The following is a 17,083-nucleotide window of genomic DNA, read 5'->3' as shown; positions in this document are numbered from 1 at the left end:
AAAAAAAAAAAAAAAAAAAAAAAAAAAAAAAAGAAGGAAAATAGCATCAGTGAACTGTGGGACAACCTAAAGTGGTCTAATACATTAGTAACTGGAGTCTCAGAAGGAGAGGGGACAAAAGAAAACAGAAAAAAATATTTGAGAAAATACTGGCTGAAAAATTTCCAAAACTGATGATACTATAAACCTACAAATCCAAGGAGCTCAATGAACCCTAAGTGCAAGGAACATGAAGAAAACTAACGCACATCAATCAAATTGCTCAAAATCAGTGATAAAGGGAAAAAACCTTAAAAGCAGCCAGAGAAAAAAAGGCACATTACCTACAGAGGAAAAATGATGAGGATGAGAGCAGATTTCTCACAGGAAATGATGTAAGCAAGAAGGGGGGGGAGCAACATCATTAAAGTACTGAGAGAAAAAATATCAGTCTAGAATTCTATATCCAGAAAAAATATCTTTCAAAAGTGTTTTTCACACACTTGATAAAATCCTATGGAATCTACAATAAAGCTATAAGAGCTAATAAATAAATCCGTAAGGTTGCACGATAGATTGATACACAAAATCTGTTTATTGCTAGTACATAGAAATACAATAATCAGAAACTGAAATTTAAAAATACCATTTAAAGTAGCATAAAAATTATAAAATACTTAGGGATCAATCTGTCAAGGATATGCAACACTGGAAACTACAAATATTGATGACAGAAATTAAAGAAGACCTAAATAAATCGAGATATATACTGTGATGTGCGTTGGCAGACTCAGTATTGTTAAGAAGTTAACACTCTCAAAATTATTTAATGCAATCCCAATCAAAATTCTTATAGCTTTTTTGTAGAAATTGACAAGCTGATTATACAGTTCACACTGAAATGCAGAAGATCTAGAAAAGCCAAAACAACTTTGAAAAAGAACAAAGTTGGAGGATTAACACTCCCTGATTTTAAGACTTACAAAGCTACACTAACCTATGTAGTGTGGTATTGGTGTGAAATAGACAATAGGTCAATGGAACAGAATAGAGTCCAGAAATAGACTCACCTGTGCTTTAACAACTGATTTTTAACAAAGGTGAAGAGGCAATTTAGTGAAGAAAAGATAGTCTTTTCTACAAATTGTGCTGGAGCAACTGGAAAGCCATGTAAGCGTAAAATAAAAACTTTTTGATCCACATGTCACAGCATATATAAAAATTAACTCAAAATAGATCATAGACCAAAATGTAAAACCTAAAAACTATAAATCTTTTGGAAGAAAAAATGGAAGAAAACCTTTGTGACCTTGGGTTACACAAAGATTTCTTAGATATGACAGTAAAAAATCATTATCCATTAATCACAAACTGAGAAATTGGACTTCATCAAAATTAAAAACGTCTACTCTTTGAAAGACATTCTTAAGAGAATGAAAAGATAAATCAGAGTGGGAGAAAATATTTGCAAATCATATATCTGATAAAGGACATGTATCCATAATACATAAAGAACTCTCAAAACTTAATACAAAACAACCCAATAAAGAAATGGGCAAAAGATCTGAATGAATACTTCACCAAAGATGAAATACATACAGATGGAAAATTAGCATAAGAAAATATGCGCAGCATCATCAGTCAGGAGGGAAAGGCAAATTAAAACCACAGTGAGATACCACTACACATCTATTAGAATGGCTACAATTAAAAGGACTGACAAATACCAAGTACTGGCAAGGTTGTGTGGCAAGTGGAGCTCTCATACACTGCTGGTAGGAGTGTAAAATGTCACAGCCACTTTGGAAAACAGTGGGCAGTTTCTTACAAAGTTAAACATATACCTACCGTATGATCTAGCCATTCCACTTCTAGTTATTTATCCAAGAAAAAAACAAAATGTATGTCCATAAAAGCAGTTGTCCACAAATGTACATTTAAAGTATATATAAAGGCAGCTTTATTTGTAATAGCCAAAAATTGAAAACAACCCGATGTCCATCAATGGGTGAATGGATAATAAATAAGCTGTGGTATATCCATACAATGAATACTACTCAGTAATAAAAAGGAAGGAGCTACTGATGCATACTACAACATAAGTAAATCTTGAAATAATTATAATGAATGAAAAAAGCCAGACAAAAAAAGAGTACATACTGTATGATTCCATTTATAAAAATTATAGAAAATCCAAATTATTTTATAGTGATTGAAAGCATATTAGTGGTTGTCTGGGGACTAAAAGAAGGGGTGGGGGGAAGGAGACCTTACAGTGGGCATGAGGTAACTTTTGGGAGTGACAGATTTGTTCATTACCTAGATTGTGACGATGATTTTTATGGGCATATATATATATCAAAATATATCAAATTGTACGTTAAATATATGTAGTTATAACTGACATATTGTATGTCAATTATAAATTCTCCTGAACACTTGATTCTTATTTTGTAAAATAATGAGCTTGACTAGCTATTCTCTAAAGTTCTCTCCAGGTCCAATATTCAATATTCAAGGATTCATATTATTCTTTCTAATCATATATGGAGGAAAAAAGTAGAAATGAGGAGGAAAATAGAAGAAAAGGCGGAATGTTTGATTCTAGACTCTAGTCAGGCACAAATCTCCTTACAGCAAAAGTAAATTGTCAAAACTAAGATACATCCCCACATTTTATAAACTTTAGGTATAAAAATATTTTAACCAGTAGGAGGCATGTCATAAAATCCAAAGTACTAAAGAACAAAATCTCTTATACTTAACTATAATATTTTTGCATTTTTTGAAGTTTATTCATATACACTCTCCCTCTTGATCTTGGCCTAACCCATGAAAGCAGCAGATTACTTACCACTTGTCAATGCACTTCTGACAAAAGCTGTGAGCACAAGGCAGGATGAGGTCAGCTCGACCATCCATACAGATACAGCACTCCTCCTCGTCAGTCAGCTGCTTTACCCTGCAATGTGAAAACTGAGCTGGAGCAATGATATTCTCTGTTGTCACTGTGCCGTAAACTTTGTTTCCATTGCCTTAAAAAGCATTATCAAGCATCTATGTGCCCCCAACATAAAGCACAATATGACTCATGCAATATCAGAGTAAATTAACTTATCTTTTAGGGACAGCTAATATATTAGGGAAGAAGTACTAGAGGGGCAAATTCCATAAAGGAAGGACTGGATAAAAGATAAATCCTGAGATGGTTAAAAGGAAAATATGGACCAAAACTGGAAAATAACTTAGCCCATTTTAATCATATTGAATTTTTATAAATGAATTCAACCAATATATGATTTATGTACCATGCAGGATACAAAGCTTTCTAAAATAGGGATCCTGCCATCAGGGTCTTGTTATGCTACTGCTGATAATGGGCATATAAGTGAAAGAATAGCTTAGTCTTAAGGATCAGGTGCTTGCTATATGAAATACAAAAAGAGTTAGAAAGCAAAGTTATTTGTCCTCAAAGAGCTCTTTCATCTTGGGAAGAAAAGAGATACTGAACCTTCTACTCCAGCCACAATTCTGAAGGCCCCTGAATGAGCCAAGGACCTTTGTATGTGGTGTTTTCCTTTCCTGGCATACTCTTGTGAGTTTGGTAAACTCCAACCTCAGTTACTCAGCTCAAGCTACCATCTTCTCTATGCTCTCAAAACCAACATTTTCCTCAGTTAAAGGACTTAAATACTGTATTTTAATTGGCTATTTATTGGTTGGTCTATCCATACACTGTAAGCTCTTTGAATACAAGGAGTTTGTCTTAGGTTCTCAATACATGTTTCTTGAAGTGATTTTAATTTGCTTTTAATCTTTGTGCTATTCTGTAATTTTTAGGTTTACTTCATCAAGCATGTACTACCTTTTATAATTATATAAAAATTAAATGTTTCAAAGTATAGCCACTGGACTATAAGCTTCTTGAGGGTAGGAACTATCTCTAACATGTTTTTATTCCCTGCTGTGCTTATACCACTGTATATAAGACATTATATAGTACTTTAAAATCTGTCAATTTGTATATAGAAGATAAGCAAATGTCAAATGTGCATTACATGTAGTAAGTGCTAAGTAAAGAAGGAAGAAATGAGTATATTTCAAACTTGTCGGAAAGATGAGGTAGAAAAAAATGATAGGATTTCGACAGACAGAGGACGTTCTATGTGAATAAACAAAGCTACAGAGGTAGGAAAAAAAACCCCCAAAACTCTGTATATGTGTGTAACAAGGAGGCTAGCATCATGCTCCGGGGAGAAAAATAAGAGAAAAGATTGCTTAAGTATAGCAGAGATAATCTGATCCTTGTATGTCAAAATAATAAGTTTAAACTTGTTCTGACAGAGTTTAATCAAGGGGAAAGTGAACCCCCATTGGAAATAATGCTGTAGGAGATTAATTGGGAGAGCAGTATGGAGGACAGTCTAGAGGGAGGAACACCAATCAGATCCTTATTTCAGCAATTCACCTGGGAGATAATTAGGGCCTGGTCTAAGCGGCATTACAAAAGACAAATCATCAGGATGTGGTAATAGACTAAATGCTACGCTTTAGCAATGCATAAAAGAGGGCAGCCCCTGAATTGAAATGGGGAAACTTAATGAAACCCTAGATGGATGTGGATCTAATGTTATTTGAATTTTTCTATATCTATTCATTTAAATGTTTAAATGCCTTTTAGGTGCCACGTATTGTGCCAGACCCAGAAGAACTAGGGTCTCTGCTCTTGAGGAGTTTACAATTTATGTCTAAGGACATGGACTTGGGTGTCAGTAGCAGAGAATATAATTGAATCCATAAACAGTGACAGAGTCCTGACGGTTTAAGTTTAAAACTGAGGAGTAGAGGGTTACAAAGAACAGCATTCTGGATGGAGGTGAAAGAAAGAACAGGAGACACAGAAGCAGCCAGTAGAAGCTGTACTATGTTCACTTTTCTTGCTACCTTCCTAGCAATACAGTGACCAGAAGAAGGAAGAAGAGTCTTGCTCTGTTTGTCCTTATTAGACCACTTGTAAAGTGGAGAATTCAGTTCTCTGCCCCCTACCCTGAAAGACAAATTGACAAATAAAAGATCATCCAGGAAAGCCTCTGGGATATAGAAGAGACCTATACAAACAAAGGCCGAAGGAACTGGGGAGGCTTATCCTGGAGAACAGAGGCTCAGTGAGAATCTGATTTCTGTTTTCAAGTATTTGAAGGACTGAAAGAGAGAACAGACTTGTTTGGTGGATTTCCAGAGGGCAGTGTCACTGAAATAAGTAGAATACAGTAATAATTTAAGAATAATGATAGTTAACTTTTACACACTTTTTTTTTTTTATGGGCCAGGCACTGTTCCAAGCATTTTATTTATTTAATTTATTTATTTTTGGCTGCGTTGGGTCGTTGTCGCTGTGCGCAGGCTTTCTCTAGTTGCGGCGAGCAGGGGCTACTCTTAGTTGTGGTGCGCGGGCTTCTCATTGCGGTGGCTTCTCTTATTGTGGAGCACGGGCTCTAGGCGTGCGGGCTTCAGTTGTGGCTCATGGGCTCTAGAGCGCAGGCTCAGTAGTTGTGGCACATGGGCTTAGTTGCTCCGTGGCATGTGGGATCTTCCCAGACCAGGGCTCCAACCCATGTCCCCTGAGTTGGCAGGTGGATTCTTAACCACTGCACTACCAGGGAAGCCCCCAAGCATTTTACATATATTAACTCACTTAACTCTCCCAAGAGTCCTATGAAGTAGATCTTATCATTGTCATCCTCTTTTAAAAGATGAGGAAACTGAGGAAAGAGAGTTTAATAACTTGTCCAGAGTGACATAGTAAGGAGTAGAGCCAGGATTTGAAAACAGGCAATTTGGTTCTAGAATCTGTGCTATGCTGCCTTAGGAGAGCCAGATTTTGTCTCTGAGGAAAATAGCAAAAGGGAAAATTACATAGTGATTAAAGCTATTTGTGAATCAAAAGGCTTGCCTTTCTGAGGCAGTGAGTCCCTTACAGCTGCAGGTGTTCATGTACAAGCTGGACTACCACTTGGCTAAATGTGGTTAAGTCTCACTATGCAAAGTGCTATCCATGGATGAGCAGTAGTGACAACACCTGGGAACATGACAGACTCTCAAGCTCCTTCTCAAAACCAGTGAATATTATAGTTTAAGAAGCACTCTAATATAGGATCTTCCTGCACCAGAGAGTACTAATGCAGAGGTTGCGAGCATGGCTGTATTGCCAGACAGGCCAGAATGTGAATCTCAGCTAGGCCAATTTCTAGCCGTGTCATTTATTTGTCTAAACCTCAGTTTCTACATCTGTAATGAACCAATAATTGTATTCCTATGGGGTTGTTGTGATTTAATGAGTTTATACGTGTAAAGCACTCATCACAATGCCTAATACCCTACAAGTACTTAATAAATATAAACCACTAATAGAAATAGGCACCAGATGTAAGGCTGAACCAAATAAATACCTCTTAAGATCCCTCTCAACTTGAAAAGTCTGTTTTTCTATGAACTAAGTGTATCAGGGTGTAACAAAAAAACCCAAAAATCATACAAAGGCAAGAAGCAGCCCTAACCTACCAATCAGGCATTGAGTTTCCCAGTCTCAAGCGCACATGAAAAGGAATAACACTCTTACCTCCTTCATTACAATGACTGCAATAAGAAAAAAGTATTACTTTCAATTAATTTGCTACCATCGAGCTTAGTAAATACTATTTACTAATAAATACTATTGTCAACTTTCAAAATACTCAAAAAAAAAATCACCATTCTGAAGAGGGAGAGGACAAAAAGCAGGAAATCAGACGCCTGTCTTTGAAAGATTAACTTTACAAAATACAGGAAAGATAAGCCAAAATCCTGCCTATAATACTCTAAAACTCATTTGGCATTTCATCAGCAACACTTGTACAGCCCAAACGTAGAAAACCAAACAATCCTATTAAAGATAAACAGGAAATGATAAGTTAAAATACAATCTTACTACAACATAGTATTTGGAAACCAGGTGGTTAAGAATGGATCGGAAAATGCAACTGTAAATGGAGCAATAAAAAAGAAGTTCTTGTTAACCATATTCTTAACTTCAAGTTAAAAGACACTGTCAATTCAGATTTGTGCTGTCTACCCTGTATGACAATAAGACAGGATGTCAACATGTCTGGACCCACATAAGCCTTTTTCCAATGAGGCATTTATAAAGTTAAATTATGGTCATGGTTGTCAAGTGGCAACAGGTGGGAGTTTTCACATGCCAAAAGCATTACAGAGAAGGAAAAGAAAGTTTAGATAGAACAATAATATATTAGGCCTGAGTAAACAAGCACCATCACAGAAAATGCTGTCTGACTTCATTTCCTTCTGGTAACTCAGTACATGCAATATGTGTACCAACTACTTGTTCATTCCTGAATGGACTGCCAAGTCCTGGAGACAGTATTTACAATGTTAATGCTCCAATTAGTCAGATATCTTTAAGAAAAACTGGAATGGTTTTGCCAGATTCTTGGACCTAATTCCCTGAAGAGCTTTGATTGTCTAAGAACCTAAATGCCTATTATAAGAGGGGTATTAACTATATCCTTTGTCATTAAATGCAAGCAGGTAGAGCGAAGAGTGGATTCATGGAAACTAGATTGACAGAAGCATTACCTGGTGTGAGCCACTTTAGTTTTTCTTTTATTTGGCACTCTAACAATGTCCTGAAACACAGAATAATCCAAAAGCAGATCTGGGATATAATATCAACTAAGACAAAAAGTAATGTGATTTAAGATGTCATGGAGAACACCAGCAAAAACATTAATGCGATTTCAGTACTTTGCATGTTGGAAAATAAGAGAAACATGGTATTTATGAACTGTATACCTTCCCATCCAAAGACTAGCCTGACAAGATGTTACAGATGATGAGTTTTCATCAGGGTCTTCAGAGGTGGAGCTCTGTGCCAATACTCCTGCTGCTTGACTTGTGATGTCTTTATAAAGCTGCATAAACTGGTACAAATTCATGATCCGTGATGCTTCCACAATGCCACTGCTTTTGTTAATCTAAAAATACAAAGAAAATGAAAAAAAAAAGTTGATAATTTTTTTGATCGATTTTTCCCAAAAAAGGGGAACAAATATTTAGTCAAACATCCTAGGAAACAGAAGTTTTCAAAGTTTGCAAATTACCTAACAAGAGAGCAAGAGTCTGAGCAAATGAATAATATCATGTCCCCTACATTTGTGGGGTTCAAAATATACAATATTATATCATGTGATACTCAAAATAACCTGTAGGGTTGATTAGCCATCATCCTGTTTAGTTGTTGAGGTCAGGCAACTTTCCCAGAATTAAGAAACTAATTTTAGAGATCAGTATTGACAATCCTTTTCATTTTAATTTATTTAAAGAATTTCTTTTTTTTTAAATTAAGGTTCAGTTTTTAAAAATATTTATTTATTTATTCATTTATCATTTATTTTGGCTGTGCCGGGTCTTAGTTGCGGTATACAGGATCTTCGTTGTGGCACGTGGGATCTTTAGTTGCAGCATGCATGTGGGATCTAGTTCCCCGATCAGGGATCAAACCCGGGCCCTCTGCATTGGGAGTGTGGAGCCTTACCCACTGGACCACCAGGGAAGCCCCTATAGAATTTTTTAATTAAAGATTTATTTGAATCCAACAACCACATGCCATTCTACTATAACTGAAACAACAGATTTCCTTCTTGAATATCTTAAGTTCTATTATATACCAAAACTTACAATCTGGAGACATGAGAAAGTGAAGTACAATAGTTAGGTTATATTAAAAAGACATGATTATAGCAACATTTCAATATTTTGAATAAAATAATAATATTTGTAACTAGCATTTATTAATTATTACTTGAGAGGGCAGTAAGAGAAAAAACAGAATCAAGTATGAATCAGATTCCACTGTGAAAATGGTAGAACCATCTCTAGTAATCAGAAAATTCATTAAATTTGGGGAAGGTAAGGTCTCTACAGAGATGCAAATATGTAAGATTCTTTGTAATAAAAGACTATACATGGGGTAGAGAACAAATAAATAGCATTAAAGGTGACAGGAATTTATACAGGCTTACAAAATAAGACTTTCAGAGCTGAGGAAACTGGGCCAGTCTTCTTCTGGAACTGCACAGTTCAGAAATTAGGGAATAATTCATATAAACTTAGTATTTAATAGCAAAGCTCATCAAACTTCAATTTTTTAAATTGAAGTATAGTTGATGTACAATATAAATTACAGGTATACAATATAGTGATTCACAATTTTTAAAGGTTATACTCCATTTATAGTTATTATATTAGCTATATTCCCTGTGTTGTACAATATATTCTTGTAGCTTATTTTATACCTCATAGTTTGTACCTCTTAATCCCCTCCCTTTATATTGCCCCTACCTACCCACCCCTGCCACTGGTAACCACTAGTTTGTTCTCTATATCCGTGAGTCTTCTTTTTTGTTATATTCGCTACAAACTGTTATTATTATAATCATACAATTCACATAATATTTATCAAGTACCCATTATGTGGGTGTTACACGTACTATGTGCACTGCTCTAGGCACTGGTGACATAGTGTGTAAAAACCAGACAAAAATCCGTCTTCATGGAGGTTACACTATAGGTAGGAGAGACAGACAAATAAAATACAGATTAGATAAGATGGAAATAAGTGCTATGGAGAATATTAAACAGAGGAGAGAAAATGCTGAAAGGCTACAGGGAAGGCCTCACAGAGTAGGTGACATTTAGGAACTAAAGAGGTGCACGAATCAGTCATATGGATATCTGGGGGAAAGAGCATTCCAGGATGACAGTCAAGTGCAAAGGCAGAAGTGAATCTGGCAAGGAGCCAAGCGTGGCTGGAACAGAATGAGAGAGAGAGGAGTGGTTGAAGATAGGGTTAGGGAGTGAGGTGGGGACAGAATGTATAGAACTTTGCTGTTCATAGTAATGACTTTGGTTTTTACTCCAAGGGCATGGCAAATCACTGGAGGGTTTTGAGCCAAGGAGTAATAAGATCTAATTTCATTTCAGATTATGAGTGGAACAGACTGGTTATTGTGCTGAGACTAGACATAATGGGGACAAGGGCAGAAGCAGGGAGACGAGTTAGAAGGCTATTGGAATAATCCCAGTGAGAGATGATGGTTGCTAGGAATAAGGTGATAGTAATGACAATGGTAAGAGTTGGTCACATTCTGAATATATTTTGAAGAGAAACCTGACAGGATTCACTCATACACTGACTGTGGGGTGGGTATTAAGAGAAAAAGAGAAGTCAAGGATGACTCCAAGGTGTTGGTCTAAGTAAAAAGATGGATGAAAATAAAATAATTCATGAAGCTTCTTAACAGCCACCTTAGTCCATAATTTTAATTTTAATTAACCCATTAATTTTTCTAAATTATTTCCACAAAATATTCCATTTAAACATTATTTAGATTATTTTTTTATAATGTTTGAGTATAACCGCCACAGCAGATAGCAGATACTCAGGATAAGGTCTTACTGTAAATTGGCTTTTAGTTGCTTAAGATTAAGAAATATAAAATAAAATAAAATTTCAGTCTACTATCAGCTTTTTTTTTTTTGCGGTACGCGGGACTCTCACTGTTGTGGCCTCTCCCGCGTCCCCTGCATCGGCAGGCGGACTCTCAACCACTACGCCACCAGGGAAGCCCTACTATCAGCTTTTTATACTGGACTTTAACTCTTTTTTTCTAATGTTAACACTGACTTCTCATAGAGTCTTTCAAAAAGAAACTAAGAAATGCAAATAAAACATTTCTTTAGATCTAAAATCAAGAAAAATTATACAAATGAAAGGTCTGATTGCCTATGTTTTTAATACTTTTGTTTTTCTAACTTAGAATCTTATTTTAAGGATGATGTTTAATCACCATAAAGATATAATGGTTAGAGATACTGAGGCAAAAAAAATTTTTTTTGACTAATAGTAAAATCAAACATTAATTCTGTGTTTGCCAAAGAAAAGCAACAGAAAACTAAGGGATCAGAAATCTGCTACATTCATATTCCTACAGTTTTCTACAATTTCTACTGGGCCCTTCAATGTGAGCTGAGTAATTTATAAAACAAAGATGGAGAATGTAATTTAGGTACTATACTATATCAATACACAAGGAAAGCTTCAACCTATCCCAGTCATTTAAAATGAGAATATTTCTTCAACAGATTTTTGTTCACTCAACATATATTGAGTTCTTACCAGGTACTAAGCATTACAGGCTGTAAGAGATACAAGGATGAATCTAGACAGAGTTCCTGCTCTCAGGAGCTTAATATCTTCTAGGGAAACTAAGAACCTAAACAAATAATTTTAGTCATAACGTAAAATTTAATCATGAAGTATAAATAAAGTGCTTTTGGAGTTTAGAAGAGCCAAAAGAATTTCTTTAGGTTAACTTTATGGATGAGATGGTATTTGAGGTGGACCTTTAAGGAGACCTCAAATTTAGACATGCAGAAATAAAAGATGTGGCAGAAACTACTGGCTGATTATCCAAATGCCATTCCCACTTTTTACTGTGCCAGTAGTGCCCTAATTTTGTTTTGGTGACTACCACTCCCTGAAATGACTCAGGAGTCAATCCTTGTTAGTCTCATCTAAATCAATCACAGTAATCACATCCCCTCTGCCAGTATAGGTGTAAGAAGGGGAATGTGAGCTAATATTGACCCAATGAGTTTGAAAGAGGGATCTGCTAGGTCTTTGAATTAACCAATCGAGGAGGTACTTTATATTAGGGTTTCTTGATAAGTGAGAAAATAAATACTGTTTTTGTTTAAACTGGTGGAATAGGGTTTTTTTGTGACTTGTATCTGATGGCAATTTAAACAACAGAGGAATGGACATTCTAGATGAGGGAACTCAGTGAGCAGAGGCATCGAGATAGGAAAGTAACAGCTATACAGCCTTAAATTAGTTAAGCCTGGTGACTGCAAAAGGGGATAGTGGTAAAACAGAAAAGATAGCTTGGAGCCATATTGTAGAGGGCCTCAAATGCCAGGTCAAAGGGTTGGGACTATTTTGAAGCCAAGGAAGAATTGCTGAGGAATTTTAAACAGAAAAGTGATCTGATGAGAGCTGTGCTTTAGAAAGGTTATTCTCACAGCATCATAAATTAGAACTGAGGTGGAGTCAAGATGGCGGTGTAGGAAGACGTGGGGTTAGCGTCTCCCCACAACTAGGGCGACTGCCAGCCAATGGTGGGAGACTCTGACACCCAAGGAGATGTGAGGAACCCCAAAGTGAATTGGTAGGACGTATGGGGGACTGAGGCAGGAGGACAAGTGGAGGCCAGACAGGATCGGTGCCCCTGAGGCCAGGGAGATCAGGAGAGGCAGGTGGGAGGGACTCTCTGAGAAGAGTGGGAAAGGAGTGGGGGGCAACTGCCCTGCCCATTTGGGCCCGGGGAGGCTGATGAGGTCCCAGGCTGATCCCCTGCCCTCAAAATCCCCTCCAGGCCACATGGGTCCTTGGAGGTACAGGAGGGAGGCCAGAGGAGATCAGGAGAGGCAGGTGGGAGGGGCCCTCCCAGACCGGAGGAGAGGAGAAGAGGGCGTTTGCCCCACCCATTTGAGCCCAGGAAGCCTGCTGGGCTCCCAGGTGAGGTCTGCTGCCCTCTGAGACCAGGGGTGGGGGGCACACCTGGGCCCCTTCTGTTCCTTGAGCCTAAGCTCCACCTCCCCACAGCCCACAGGGCCTTTTCCAGCCCTGTGGGTCCTGAGCATTGTCCCTGCCCACCACCCAAACCTCACCAATGTTTAGGCCCCACCCTCCACAGCCAAGGCCTCCCCCCACCCTTTTTTTTTCTTTTCCTCCCTCCTCTTTTTTACTATTGTGGTACTGATGTACCTTCTGGTTGTTGAGTCATCTATATTTTCATTTTTATATTCTTCCTAGCATATCTGTTAGTTTCCTAGTCTAATTTTATTTTTTACTTTGTTATTGTTCTTTTTTTATTTTGCCACCCCAGGTGGCTGGCAGGATCTTGGTTCATGAGCCTGGGGTCAGGCTGAAGCTCCTGTGGTGGGAACTCCGAGTCTGAACCACTGGCTAACAGAGAACCTCAGACCCCAGGGAATATTCATCGGAGCGAGGTCTCATGGAGTTCCTCATCTTGGCAGCAAGACCCAGCTCTAGCCAACAGCCTATAAACCCCAGTGTTGGAAGACTCAGGCCAAACAAACAGTAAGACAGGAATACAACCCCACTCATTAAAAAAAAAAAAAAATGAGATGGCCAAAAAACATGTCACAGTGCTCGCTTCGGCAGCACATATACTAAAATTGGAATGATACAGAGAACATTAGCATGGCCCCTGCACAAGGATGACACGCAAATTCGTAAAGCGTTCCATATTTTTACATATGTATATGTATAGCTGATTCACTTTGTTATAAAGCAGAAACTAACACACCATTGTAAAGCAATGATACTCCAATAAAGATGTTAAAAAAAAATATGTCACAGATGAAGGAGCAAGGGAAAAAGCTACAAGACCAAATAAATGAACAGGAAATAGGTAATTTACCTGAAAAAGAATTCACAGTAATGATAATAAAGATGATCCAGAATCTTGGAAATAGAATGGAGGCACGGATTGAGAAAATACAAGAAATGTTTAACAAAGATCTAGAAGAATTAAAGAACAAACAAACACAGATGAACAACACAATAACTGAAATGAAAAATACTAGAAGGAATCAATAACAGAATAACTGAGGGAGAAGAACGAATAAGTGAGCTGGAAGACAAAATGGTGGAAGTAACTGCCAAGGAGCAGAATAAAGGAAAAAGAATGAAAAGAATTGAAGGCAATCTCAGAGACCTCTGGGACAACACTAAATGCACCAACATTCGAAGTATAGGGGTCCCAGAAGAAGAAGAGAAAAAGAAAGGGTCTGAGAAAATATTTGAAGAGATTATGGTTGAAAACTTCCCTAACATGGGAAAGGAAATAGTCATCCAAGTCCAGGAAGCACAGAGAGTCCCATACAGGATAAACCCTAGGAAAAACACACCAAGACACATATTAATCAAACTAACAAAAATTAAATTCAAAGAAAAAATATTAAAAGCAGCGAGGGAAAAACAAAAAATAACATACAAAGGAGTCCCCATAAGGTTATCAGCTGATTTTTCAGCAGAAACTTTGCAGGCCAGAAAGGAGTGGAAGGATATACTTAAAGTGATGAAAGAGAAACACCTACAGTTAAGATTACTCTACCCAGAAGGATCTGATTCAGATTAGATGGAGAAATCAAAAGCTTTTTCAGACAAGCAAAAGCTAAAGAGAATTCAGCATCACCAAACCACCTTTACAACAAATGCTAAAGAAACTTCTCTAAGCAGGAAACACAAGAGAAGAAAAAGACTCACAAAAACAAACCCAAAACAATTAAGAAAATGGTAATAGGAACATGCATGTCGATAACCTTTAATGTAAATGGATTAAATGCCCCAATCAAAAGACACAGACTGGCTGAATGGATACAAAAACAAGACCCATATATATGCTGTCTACAAGAGACCCACTTCAGACCTAGGGATACATACAGACTTAAAGTGAAGGGATGGAAAAAGATATTCCATACAAATGGAAATCAAAAGAAAGCTGGAGTAGCAATACTCGTATCAGATAAAATAGACTTTAAAATAAAGACTGTTACAAGAGATAAGGACACTACATAATGATCAAGGGATCAATCCAAGAAAAAAATGTAACAATTATAAATATTTATGCACCCAGCACAGGAGTACCTCAATACATAAGGCAAATGCTAAAACAACCATAAAAGGGGAAATCAACAGTAACACAATAACAGTAGGGGACTTTAACACCCCACTTACACCAATGGACAGATCATCTAAACAGAAAATAGATAAGGAAACACAAGCTTTAAATGACACAATAGACCAGATAGATTTAATTGATATTTATAGGACATTCCATCTGCAAGTGGCAGAATACACTTTCTTCCCAAGTGCACATGGAACATTCTCCAGGACAGATCACATTTTGGGCCACAAATCAAGCCTCAGAAAATTTAAGAAAACTGAAATCATATCAAGCATCTTTTCTGACCACAACACTATGAGGTTGGAAATCAATTACAGGAAAAAAACTGTAAAAAACACAAATACATGGAGGCTAAACAGTGAGATACTAAATAACCAAGAGGTCACTGAAGAAATCCAAGAAGAAATTTAAAAAATACATAGAAACAAATGACAATGAAAACACGACACCCCAAAACCTATGGGATGCAGCAAAAGCAGTTCTAAGAAATTGCTAAGTTTATAGCAATTCAATCTCACCTCAAGAAACAAGAAAAATCTCAAATAAACAATCTAACCCTACACTTAAAACAACTAGAGAAAGAATAACAAAGGAAACCCAAAGTCAGTAGAAGGAAAGAAATCATAAATATCAGAGCAGAAATAAATGAAATAAAAATGAAGAAAACAATAGCAAAGACCAATAAAACTAAAAGCTGGTTTTTTGAGAAGATAAACAAAATTGATAAACCCTTAGTTAGACTCATCAAGAAAAAAAGGGAGAGGATGCAAATCAATAAAATTAGAAATGAAAAAGGAAAAATCACAACTGACACTGCAGAAATTCAAAGGACTATAAGAGACTACTACGAACAACTATGTGCCAATAAAATGGACAACCATGAAGAAATGGACAAATTCTTGGAAAGGTACAATTTTCCAAGACTGAAGCAGGAAGAAATAGAAAATATAAACAGACCAATCACAAGCACTGAAATTGAAACTGTGATTAAAAATCTTCCAATAGGGCTTCCCTGGTGGCGCAGTGGCTGAGAGTCTGCCTACCGATGCAGGGGACACGGGTTTGTGCCCTGGTCCAGGAAGATCCCACATGCCGCGGAGTGGCTGGGCCTGTGAGCCATGGCCGCTGAGCCTGCACGTCCAGAGCCTGTGCTCCGCGACGGGAGAGGCCACAGCAGTGAGAGGCCTGCGTACCACACACACACACACAAATCTTCCAATAAACAAAAGCCCAGGACCAGAGGGATTCACAGGTGAATTCTATCAGACACTTAGAGAAGAGCTAACACCTATCCTTCTTAAACTCTTCCAAAATATAGCAGAAGGAGGAACACTCCCAAACTCATTCTATGAGGCCACCATCACCCTAATACCAAAACTAGACAAAGATGTCACAAAAAAAACTACAGGCCAATATCACTGATGAACATAGATGCAAAAATCCTCAACAAAATACTAGCAAACAGAATCCAACAACACATTATAAGGATCCTACACCAAGATCAAGTGGGATTTATCCCAGGGATGCAAGGATTCTTCAATATATGCAAATCAATCAATGTAATACACCACATTAACAGATTAAGTAATAAAAACCATATGATAATCTCAATAGATGCAGGAAAAGCTTTCAACAAAATTCAACACCCATTTATGATAAAAACCCTCCAGAAAATGAGCATAGAAGGAACTTACCTCAACATAATAAAGGCCATATATGACAAACCCACAGCCAACATCGCTCCCAAAAGTGAAAAAATGAAACCATTTCCTCTAAGATCAGGAACAAGACAAGGTTGCCCATTCTCACTGCTACTATTCAACATCGTTTAGGAAGTCCTAGCCACAGCAGTCAGAGAAGAAAAAGAAATAAAAGGAATACAAATTGGAAAAGAAGAAGTAAAACTGTCACTGTTTGCAGATGACATGATACTATACATAGAAAATCCTAAAGATGCCACCAGAAAACTACTAGAATTAATCAATGAATTTGCTAAGGTTGCAGGATACAAAATCAATGCACAGACATCTCTGGCATTCTTATACACCGACAATGAAAAATCAGAAAGAGAAATTAAGGAAACACTCCCATTTACCACTGCAACAAAAATGAAATACCTAGGAATAAAGCTGCCTAAGGAGGTGAAAGACTTGTACTCAGAAAACTATAAAACACTGATGAAAGAAATCAAAGATGACATAAACAGATGGAGGAATACACCATGTTCTTGGATTGGAAGAATCAATAATGTGAAAATGGCTATACTACCC

The 17,083-nt window shown here is 37.1% G+C and overlaps 1 protein-coding gene and 1 non-coding gene across 3 annotated transcripts in view; one reads left to right on the top strand and one right to left on the bottom strand.

Annotated features, from left to right (window-relative positions):
* Positions 1–17,083, bottom strand: part of RNF141 (ring finger protein 141) — a 48,070-nt gene that overhangs the window by 5,155 nt on the left and 25,832 nt on the right. For both annotated transcript variants that reach the window (XM_027115408.1, XM_027115409.1), the window contains exons 4-5: positions 7,831–8,012; positions 2,834–2,941 (exon numbers count right to left, since the gene is read on the bottom strand). In XM_027115408.1, the coding sequence (XP_026971209.1) occupies positions 2,834–2,941; positions 7,831–8,012 (290 nt within the window). The remainder of the gene's footprint in view (positions 1–2,833; positions 2,942–7,830; positions 8,013–17,083) is intronic.
* Positions 13,270–13,376, top strand: LOC113625266 (U6 spliceosomal RNA). The gene has a single exon (XR_003434603.1). It is a non-coding gene; the product is annotated as a U6 spliceosomal RNA (small nuclear RNA).

Source organism: Aethalodelphis obliquidens, unplaced genomic scaffold (genome assembly GCF_003676395.1).
Source record: "Aethalodelphis obliquidens isolate GAN/ISIS:26980383/991018 unplaced genomic scaffold, ASM367639v1 scaffold14, whole genome shotgun sequence".
Classification (NCBI taxonomy): domain Eukaryota; kingdom Metazoa; phylum Chordata; class Mammalia; order Artiodactyla; family Delphinidae; genus Aethalodelphis; species Aethalodelphis obliquidens.
The sequence above is the reverse complement of the archived record's forward strand: the minus strand, read 5'-3'. Positions and strand labels throughout refer to the sequence as shown.